At 38.5% G+C, this 10,780-nt stretch overlaps 1 protein-coding gene across 2 annotated transcripts in view; it reads left to right on the top strand.

Moving 5' to 3' along the window:
• The window catches only part of PECR (peroxisomal trans-2-enoyl-CoA reductase), a 33,154-nt gene that overhangs the window by 145 nt on the left and 22,229 nt on the right, over window positions 1-10,780 (top strand). For both annotated transcript variants that reach the window (XM_042995291.1, XM_042995290.1), the window contains exons 2-5: window positions 102-269; window positions 4,166-4,299; window positions 5,009-5,174; window positions 10,286-10,367. In XM_042995291.1, the coding sequence (XP_042851225.1) occupies window positions 122-269; window positions 4,166-4,299; window positions 5,009-5,174; window positions 10,286-10,367 (530 nt within the window). In that variant the 5' untranslated portion in view covers window positions 102-121. The remainder of the gene's footprint in view (window positions 1-101; window positions 270-4,165; window positions 4,300-5,008; window positions 5,175-10,285; window positions 10,368-10,780) is intronic.

Here is a 10,780-nt window from a genome sequence, read left to right as displayed (position 1 = left end):
GGGCGGGGCCACGGGGCGGGGCCACGGGGCGGGGCCACGGGGCGGGGCCACGGGGCGGGGCCACGGCTGACAAGTAACTAAAGGCCCCGCTTACCTCCCAGGCTGAGGGACCTTAGTGCTCATGGGACTCGGACGCGCCTTGGAGATGAGCGTTTCCACAAGGGGCAAGAGCTGCTTGGCGGCCGGCTTGCTGAAGAACCAATTGGCCATCGTCACCGGCGGGGCCACGGGTATCGGAAAGGCCATCACCACCGAGCTCCTGAACCTGGGTACGTGAGCAAGCCCCTGGGCCAGACAACGCAGAGATACCCTGGCATAACCTGGGGTCGGGGTGCCTGGAGCTCCTAGGCACCGCTCGGAGACCTGGACTTGCTAAGCAAAGAAGCTGGAGACGTGGGTGAACTTGAAACCAGAGCGGGGGCGGGGGAGGGGAAGAAGAGAGTCCTTCCTAAGAAACTGTGGGGAAACGTTGAGTAATGAAACCGTTGTTTGTAAGCTAAAGGGAACAGTTAGAATCAAAGATACATTGCCCGAAGTGGGGAATAAGGACACCTTTGGGAACATGCTATGGAAGTATTTGTAGATGTGTGCTTAAAATTAATCCATCTTATGTATTACCTAATGAAGAAACACGGGAAAACTTCATTTCACTTCACTTAATTGTTAAAGGTCTTAACACCCAAGAGACTCCCATCATATATAATCTGCATACAGTTGTTATAATATTTACCCGAACTTGGGGAAAGGGAGGATTTTGTAAGCACATAAACAAGTAAAGAAACCACAAAGGGGAAAATGGACAAGTTTACTTATATGAAGATGTAAATCCTCATTGAATGAAAAAACCATGTAACTAAAGTTTAAAGGCATATGAAAAGAATATGCCAAATTTTTATTCCAAATTTTTATTTTCCCTTCTGGGAATAGAGCCTACCTGGTAACAAGCTAAAAGGAAACAAGAGTTCTCCTAACAGTATAATTGATGCTGTGCTGAAAGTTACACATCCATTTTGATAAATTTAATTCTGTTTAAAAGTCTTGTTTTACCAGGAACCCATGGTGAATCTTTTCAGTGTTTGCTTTGTAAAGCTTTCAGAATGCCCATCAGAATTTCCAAAAGTTGTCTCTATTGGAGATTACTAAATTACAACGTGAACTTGAAAAATAGTTTTCTTTAAGTGCCTTCTTTAGATATGCAGAAGCTCACTCGTCCCATATAAGTAAAATAATTGTGGTCACGTGGAGACCCTTCTTACTGTTTACCTTTATAAACTCCATTTATTCCACATGTGTATATTGAATGTGGACTTTGTGCCAGTGTAACGATTATGGTAGCAACAGGTCCCTATCCTCTGGGGGTGACAGCCAGCGTGTGGGGGAGACTCTTAAGAACAGGTCATTCCAATGTAACATGGGCTTAAATACTGTGTTAGGGTGAGGACAGGGGTATAGTAGCATGTAGAAGGGACTACCAGCCTCGGCTTGGTGAGGGAGAGAGAGGAGAGTTATCAATATAGTTGTAATTATCAGTATAGTTTAATTAAAATCTACTGTGTACCTCTGAGAAGTCCAGAGTTGGCAAGGCTTCTTGCTCTATGTGCTCTGAGGCTGCCTTGGCCAGTATTTCTGATACATTTATATATTTGTCTATGAAAAAAGGGAAGCAGTCTCTTCAGGAGGAGCTAAGACATCAGGCGACAGTGAACACTAAGGTTCATTTTCACTCAGTAAGGTGAATAGACATTCCAGTATGTCATAGCTTAGAATTTGTACTTCAGGAAAACACTGATGGCAGTGTCAGTATGCCCCTGGATGACTATTCCTCTTATAACTCCCTTTCCATTCAATTCTAATTTCACTTCCAGTGTTACCAATTTTTACTTCTTTGTTGTATTTTCATCTTTTTGGACCAGTCCTCTTTGAATCATAGGCTTATCACTAGGAGACCCGGACACAACATGACTGTATTTCTTTGCTGTCTGTGTGTGAATTGAAGAAAGCATGCATGATGCCCAATCATGGCCAGACATTGAAAGAAGTGACATGATTAGTCACTGATCATGATGTGCATCTGTTATTCAATGGTGATTTGTGGACGGAACAGCTTGTATTTTATACAATTACTCACCATTAATATGTCATGGTAACTGAAGTTTGAACCATGTTGCTGAGGGATTTATGTTGTTCAACTACGCTTACACAATTGAAATTCGTGCGTGTTAGAGCTGAGCAAAGGAAGGACTGCCTGTGCTGCTATTTCACCTTTTTTGGCCATCACACTGTTGTTCCCACACATTTATTTTTACATAGGTTATAAATCCTACAGTGCATTGTTACCATTTTTACTTTAAACAATCTCCACCTTTTAAAGAGATTTGAATAGGGGTGCCTGGGTGGCTGAGTCAGTTAAGCGTCTGGCTCTTGATTTCAGCTCAGGTCATGAGCTCACGATTCATGGGATCCAAGCCCTTCATCGGGCCCTGCACTTACAGTGCAAAGCCTGCTTGGGATACTCTCTCTCTCTGCCCCATCAAAATAAATAAATAAACATTAAAAAAATAAAAAAAAAGTAAAGAGACTTGAATAGAAAGAAGAAAAGTCTTTGTATTTACTCACATAATTGGCGTTTCTGGTAATTTAGATTTCCATCTGTATCATTGTCCTTCCATCTGAAAGACTTCCTTTACTCTTTTAAGTAATACAGGTCTGCTTTAATGCAGCTGTAACATGCTTCCAGCTGTTATATGTGTGAACAGCTCTTCATGTTGTCATCATTTCTGAAAACTGTTTTCACTGGGTCAAGATTTCTGGGTTCCCAAATGCCCACCCTCTGCCCCTCCCCAGTACTTTTGAGCCATTTCCACTGTCTTCTGGCTTGCAATATTTCTGAAAAAGAAGTCTTCTGTCTTCCTTGTCTTTTTGTTCTGTTCTTTTTCTCTGACTGCTTTTAATATTTTTCTCTTTATCACGAATTTGTTTAATTTTGTTGTCAGTGCCATTTCTGGTTCTGTTTTTATTAATTGACTTTTCTCCTCGTTATGGGTTCTATTTATCTGCTTCTTTGCATGACTGGTAAAATTTTTGCTAGATGACAGACATTTGAATTTTACCTTGTTCAGTGCTGGCTATTTGTATATTCTTGAGTTTTGTTTTAAGATGCACCTAAGTTACTTGGAAACAGTTTGATATCTTAGGAGAGGCTTGTTGTATGTTAAGTGTTGACCTGAATGGCCTTTAACCTAGGGCTAATTTTGCTTCACTACTGAGGCCATACCCTTCTGCGTATTTTTCCCATTGGCCCTTGAAAGGTTTTGCCTGGTGGGAACACTATTCTCAGTGCTGTGTGAATGTCAGGGTCTGTTGTTTCTGCTCCTTTGGGATGGTTCTTTCCCCAGCCTCAGATAGTTTTTTTCACTCAATGCACTGTTCAGTGCTCAGCTGAATATTTGAGGGAACTCTGCAGATCTCTGGAGTTATTGCTCTGTGACTTATCTTCTCTCTCTGCCCTATGTAACCTAGTTTTGGCCTCTGGGACTCCCATCTTCATCTCTTCCTGGGCTCTGAATGGTTTCCTCCTCCTCTCTGTGCTGCACCTTGGACACTGTCTCCAGGCGGTAAGCTGGAATGATCATAGGACTCACAGTGTTTGTTTCCACTCTCCGAGATTGCCGCGTCATGGTACCCATGTCCTGTGCCTGAAAACCATTGCTATATATACTTTGTCTAGTTCTTCAGTTGTTTCGGTCTGGAGGGTAAACTTGGTTATTGATGCTCCATCATAACCAGAAGCAGAAGTCCCGACTCATCTTTTTTTTTTTTTTAATCTTTTTTTATGGGAACACGTGAAATATTTCCTAAACATTAGTATTTTTTTTTTTTAATTTAGACAATCAATGGGGCACTTGAGTGGGTCAGTCGGTTAAGTGTCTGACTTCACCTCAGGTCATGATCTCATGGTTCGTGGGTTCGAGCCCCGCGTCGGGCTCTGTGCTGACAGCTCAGAGCCTGGAGCCTGCTTCTGATTCTGGGTCTCCCTCTCTCTCTGCTCCTCCCCCACTCGTGCTCTGTCTCTCTCTCTCAAAAATAAATAAACATTGAAAAAAAGTTAAAAAAAATTTAGACAACCAGTGAAAGCATATTTACTTGTTCTCTGTTTTCTTTTCAGGGTGTAATGTGGTCATTGCATCTCGTAACTTTGATAGATTAAAATCGACTGCAGAAGAACTGAAAGTCAGCCTGCCCCACACCAACCAGGCTCAGGTCACTCCCATAAAATGCAACATTCGCAAAGAAGAGGAGGTAATACAAATATGTCTATATCATTTATTCATTTATTTTAATTTATAGTAGTGGCTTCTAAACCTGTGCTACAGATGTTCCTATGGTAACTGTCTTAGATGAGGTTAACTAAAAGCAGAGTCTATGAAAGAGATTCTTTTGCCAATGATTTACTGAGTGAATTACGTCCAGAGAAGGAGATGGAGAGAAACAAGATCAGGAAGCAAAGAAAGGATGTGGTCTCAGTGAGATTACCTTTTGTGCCCTTTGCCCTTTAAGTCATTTCTTTAAAAAAAAAATTTTTTTTTTAATTTTTTAAAGTTTTGTTTATAAGTAATCGTTAATTTTTACACCCAACATCGGGCTCGACCTCACAACCCTGAGATCAAGAGTCACATGCGCTACCAACTAAGCCATCCAGGCACCCCTTTTAAGTCATTTCTTAATGTTGCCATTAACCTATTTTAGTACTATTCATTATTCTGGGTTTACAGCTTACAAATTCAGAAGTGCTTGTATTCAGGAGGCTTGTATTCAGAAGTGATCCAGGCTCTTGGCTAAATCTTGTCATCAGAATTACCAATTTAGTTTTCTGATCTGTGGGTATTATGGTACTCAGAGTTACCATTTCCTGTTACAGACTACAAGTTCTTTCCCTCTCTAGAGCAAGCTATCGGTCCAAGTAGCAAGTGAGGTTATTAACCAGCTTACTTTTAACATTTTTCTTCAGGTGAACAGTTTGATCAAATCCACCTTAGATACTTATGGTAAGATCAATTTTTTGGTCAACAATGGAGGAGGCCAGTTCATGTCTCCTGCAGAACACATCAGTGCAAAGGGATGGCATGCTGTGGTCGAAACCAACTTGACGGGCACTTTCTACATGTGCAAAGCAGGCAAGTATGATCAATAACCCAAAAAAGTCAAAGTGTCCTTATTTAAAGATTATAGAAAATCTTGAAAGAGAATTGTTAGAGGCTCAGAAACTCCATATCATCAACATTTACTGCCCTGGTTCATTCCCATACAACACAGGGATGTAAGTTGTTCCCTTTCTGGATAGTAATTTGGCAGTATTTATAATATATGGATATGCTTTGATCTTGTAATTTTATTTCTAGGAATTTGTCATGAGAAAATTATTATGGATCTGTACAAAGATATAGCTACAAAGTTGTCCCTGAAATTTAAAACAAAAACCTAAAAACCTCTCACGCTTTGTTTTAAAGAAATGAATCTGTTATAAGGGCCTGTTCATTAACTTCATTAACTTTGGACTGAAAGTCATGTGTTGGGGTGGTGATGCTCAACTCCTGAAGTTGAGTAACTCAAGGGTTTTCTTGCAAGCTTTCCAAGACATTTTTATGATAAAACCCACAGAACAAGTATAATTCCAACCAAAAGGGTCTTTACCCCAACATGGGTTAGGCTTTATCTTCTTAATATCTCTAAGTCAAAGGCTTGCAGACATTCCCAGCCTTTTTATCTAACCAGCAATATAAAGCTTTATATCAGTTGTGACTAGCTGTTCCAGTGTAGAGACCATGGAAAAAAACAGGAGCTTAAATAAGATAGTTTGTTTCACCCTCATGTAAAAAGTTCAGGTAGGTAGTTAGGGATAACATGGTAGTTCCAGAATCACTGGGGACTGTGATGTTGTGATTTGTAATGAGTGTATGTTTTGGTCTGTCTCCAGTTCCTGGTTCATAGCTCCCATTGGCCCTTGTAATTTCCTGAGCATTAAGTCTTTTGTTATAACACTTGGTCTTCTTGTCTTCAGTACCTGAAATGGCTTTAGGACTGTAAGGGTGAAATGAGTGTCTGTTATTCATAACAAGCCCTGTTCAACCACAACTGAGTATGTTAATGAGGTGACTTTGGGAAATTCCCTAAAGATGGGGTACGAGCTGGTTGGTAGGGAACCAACACTGATTTCTGGGCAGCAGAGAGGGGTAAGGGTCAAATCAGTGACCAGTGACCAAAGATTTAATCAGTCACAACTCTGTAATGAAAACCCAAAGGATAGGGTTGCTAAATCAGAACATGTGACACCATGCCAGTCTCAAACTCCACAGAACAGAAGCTTCTTTGTTCAGGACCTTGCCCTGTGTATTTCTTCATCTGCCTGTTGGTTCATATCCCTTAATATGCTTTGTAACAAATGGGTAATTTAGTGAGTGAACTAGTTTCCTGAGTTCAAGAGCAGATTAGTCAAATCCAAGGAAGAGCTCATAGGAACTTCTGATTTATAGCCAGTTGGTCTGAAGCACAGGTAAATAAGCTGTACTTGTGATTGGCGTCTGATTCTCTCAAATAGCGTGAAGAAATATTCCTGTAATACCCAGGAAAAGTGTCAGGGGAAAAACAATGATGTCAGAGTGCTAACAGAAGAAGAAAGTCTGTGTTAGGGTGATTTAAATAAACTTATTCCCCTTTCTTTTTTTTTTCTTAATAAGTTTTTTAGATATTCAGTATGGCACGCAGTGCTTTATTTATTTTCATTTTCAAACTTTTTCTTGGCTATTCATGACCTTTTATTCTTTCAGATGAATTTTATATTCAGGTTTTTTTCCTCAAAAATCCTGGTGGGGAATTTGGTTGGAATTGTGTTAAATTTGTCAATAATTTGAAAATAGTTACCATGTTTAAATATTGTCTTTCCATAATGGCATGTCTTCCTTTTTTTTTTTTTCTCACATTTTACAACTTTATTGAGGTAAAAATATTAAATTAACATTTAAAGTGTAATGTAATCAGCTTTGACAAATGTGTCTACCTGGGAAATTATTACCCTAAAGTAATGAATATATCATAATGGCATGTCTTTCTATTAATAGATAATTATTTTATATTTTTTGGCAAAGATTTGTGGTTTTTGTCATATAGAACTCATATATTTTTTTTAATTAAGGTTATGCTTAGGTATTTTTGATGACTCTTGCTATTTTGAATGGGCTGTTTACCAATTATTTTTCAACTGGATTATTGTTGGTTTATAGAAGAATTATTTTTTCAAGTTGAGCTTGTAACTTTATCTAGCATTTTGTAGCTTTAACAGTTTTTTTTAAATTAGTCTTTTGGGTGTTTTAGACGTACAATCATGTTGTCTAAAAATAAATACTGTATTTCATTGAATCAAAGATATAGTCAATTCAGAAATGCACCATTTTGTATATCACTAAGAAAGTACAAACAGTGCCATGTGTATCTTAAGAAGCCACCAACTGTAAGACATATCCCAGTTTGAAAAATGTGAAAATAGGGGCACCTAGCTGGCTCAGTCGGTAGAGCACATGACTCTTAATCTCAGGATTAGGAGTTCGAGCCCCATCTTGGGTGATGAGAGTACTTAAAAATAAAATCTAAAAAAATTAATAATGTGAAAATAATATGAAAGAATTGTCTTAGAATTTTAAAAGACTGTATTTTATATCTTCTTTTCTAGTGGCTTTGCCTGCTTTTTCTGTCATACTCTATGAATTGGTCAGAACTCACTAGAAAGCATTAAGTAATAATTGGAAGGCACTCTTATTTTTGCCTGAACTTTTAATAGGAGGGTCTTGAATTGTTCTCTGGCCTTTACATTCTAAAAATTAGATTTCTGGGGCACTTGGGTGGCTCAGTCGGTTAAGTGTCCAACTTCAGTTCAGATCATGATCTTGGGGTTCCTAAATTCAAGCCCCGTGTCAGGGTCTGTGCTGACAGCTCAGAGCTTGGAGCCTGCTTCAGATTCTGTGTCACCCTCTCTCTCTCTCTCTCTGCCCTCCCCGCTTGTACTCTGCCTCTCTCTCTCTCCCCCTCAAAAATAAATAAACATTTAAAAAAATAAATAAATATCATTAAAAATTAGGTTTCTGTTAAAGCTAGTCTTGAGGGAACATCTCTGGCGTTGTCTTGATTTATATGAATGGACTTGATGGCTAAATATCAAATGGGGCTTCAAAAAGGTAAAATACTTAAAGAATGAAGTTAAAGGATAGAATAGAAAAGGATACGACTCGTATCTAGAAACTACAAAACGTTGCTGCCAGAAATGAAAGAAGATGAAAATAAATGGGAAAACATTTGATGTTTGTGAATTAGAAAATACAATATTGTTAAGATGGTAGTTTTTCCCAAGTTGATCTGTAGGTTCAGTGCAGTCTCTATTATTTTTGCAGAAATTGACAAACAGATCCTAAAATACACGTGGAAGTGCAAAGGACTCAGAACAGCCAGAAATAACGAAATTTCTAGAAATTTTCAAAATTTTTCAGAAATAACGGTTTTGCAACAGAAGAAAGTTAGAGGACTTCTACTTCTTGGTTTCAAGACAGTGTGGTACTAGCATAAGGCTAGATGCATAGATCATTGGGACAGATTTGACAGTCCAGAAATAAATCCTTATATTTGTGGTCAAACCGTTATATTTATGATTTTTGCCAAAGGGACCGAGGCATTTGTTTGGGGAAATGACAGTCTTTTCAACAGATGGTGCTTGGACAGTCGGATATGCACATACAAGAAAAAGACCCTTACTTCACACCATTAAGTGAAAGCAAACCCCAAGTGCAAAATGGACCGTGGGCCTAAAAGCAAAAAGTAAAATTTTGTAACTTTTAGAAGCAAACAAAGGACAAAATCTTTATGACCTTGGTTTAGGCAATGAGTCCTGAGATACGCCACCCAAAATACCATGCATAAGGTGAAAAAAACTGATGAGCTGGACTTAATCAGAATTACACGTGTGTGCTTCAAAAGATAACATTAAGAAAATGAAAAGATAAGCCATAAACTGGGAGAAGAGATTTCCAAATCACATATCTGATAAAGAACTTGTATCCAGAATGTAAAAAGAATTCTTAGAATTCAATGTTAAGAAAACAAACCAATTAAAAAATGTGCAAAAGATTTAAATAGATATTTCACCAAAGAATATATATAAATGATGAACAAGTACATCAGAAGATTCTCAACACCATTAGTCCTTAGGGAAATGCCAGTCAAAAGCTCAGTGAAGGGCACCTGGGCGGCTCCGTTGGTTAAGTGTGTTACTTCGTCTCAGGTCATGATCTCGTGGTTTATGGGTTCCAGCCCCGCATCGTGCTCGGTGCTGACAGCTCAGAGCCTGGTGCCTTCTTCAGATTCTGGGTCTCCCTCTCTCTCTCTCTCTCTGCTCCTCCTCCACTTTTGCTCTGTCTCTGTCTCTGTCTCTCTCTCTCTCTCAGAAATAAATAAAAGCATTAAAAAAAAATCTCAGTGAAATATCCCTTCATACCCATTAGAATGGCTGTAATCAGAAAGTTAGACAATAACAGTGTGCAGAAACTGGAACCCTCATGTATTTCTGGTAGGAATGTAAAATGGTGGAGACACTGGAAAATAGTCTGGCAGTTTCTTAAAAAGTTAAACCTACAGCTACCATATGATATGACCCAGCACTTCCACCCAAGAGAAATAAAAACATATGTCCACATAAAGGTTTGTATTCATAATCACCTCAAAGTGGAAACAATCCAAACGTTCATCAGCTGGTGAATGGATAAATGAAATATGGCATATCCATTCAATGGAATACTATTCGGCAAGAAAAGTTAACTCTTGACACATGTTACAGCCTGGATGAAGCTCACAAACATTATTCTAAGTGAGAGAAGCCAGACACAAAAGACCACATATTGTGTGTTTTGCTTTATACGTAATATTCAGAAAAGGCAAATTTATATAAACAGAAAGTAGATGACCGTTTGCTTGGGGATGGCTTGAACTGCAGAAAGCTACCAAGGAACTTTTGGGGGGTAATGGAAATATTCTAAAATTGGATTGTGATGGTGGTTCCATGACTCTGTATATTTATTAAAAGTCTTGAAGTTGTACACGTGAAGTGGATGAATTTTGTGATCCCTACATTATGCCCAATCAGGCTTTTTATAAAAAGGAAACAGAAATTAAAAATTTTAAAATAAAAAGCAACATGCTGGGACAGGGGATGAGAGTCACATGTTTGTCACTGGTCTTTTTCCTGCAGTTTACAGCTCGTGGATGAAAGAACATGGAGGGTCTATTGTCAATATCATTATCCTTACTAAGAATGGACTCCCGGGATTTGTGTAAGCATACACATACATATATGTATATTTTTCTATATCTTTGGGTTTTGTCTTCTGAATAGGGGGGAGTAGGGTGGAGAAAACTTCATAAGTCATTATCCTTAATCCTTTAATAAGTTTCAATCTCAATACTTAGCTATTCCCTTTATTTGAATGTTGAAAATGTACTTCCAAAAAATTTCCATCCATATGAGACTTGCCAGATTTACCAAGAAAAGAAAAACAGATGCTCCATTACATTTTTTATTATAAGTCTGTTCCAAATATTGCATGGGGCATCTTTATGCTAAAGTTTTGTTGTTGTTGTTGTTGTTGTTGTTGTTGTTATTTATCTGAAATTCAAATTTAATGGAATGTTCTATATTTTATCCAGTAACCCTTATCCAGATGTCGCTAAACTGGTCATCATTTTC

The sequence above is a fragment of the Panthera tigris genome, chromosome C1 (assembly GCF_018350195.1).
Source record: "Panthera tigris isolate Pti1 chromosome C1, P.tigris_Pti1_mat1.1, whole genome shotgun sequence".
In the NCBI taxonomy this organism is placed as follows: Eukaryota; Metazoa; Chordata; class Mammalia; order Carnivora; family Felidae; genus Panthera; species Panthera tigris.
This window is presented reverse-complemented; position numbering and strand designations above follow the sequence as displayed.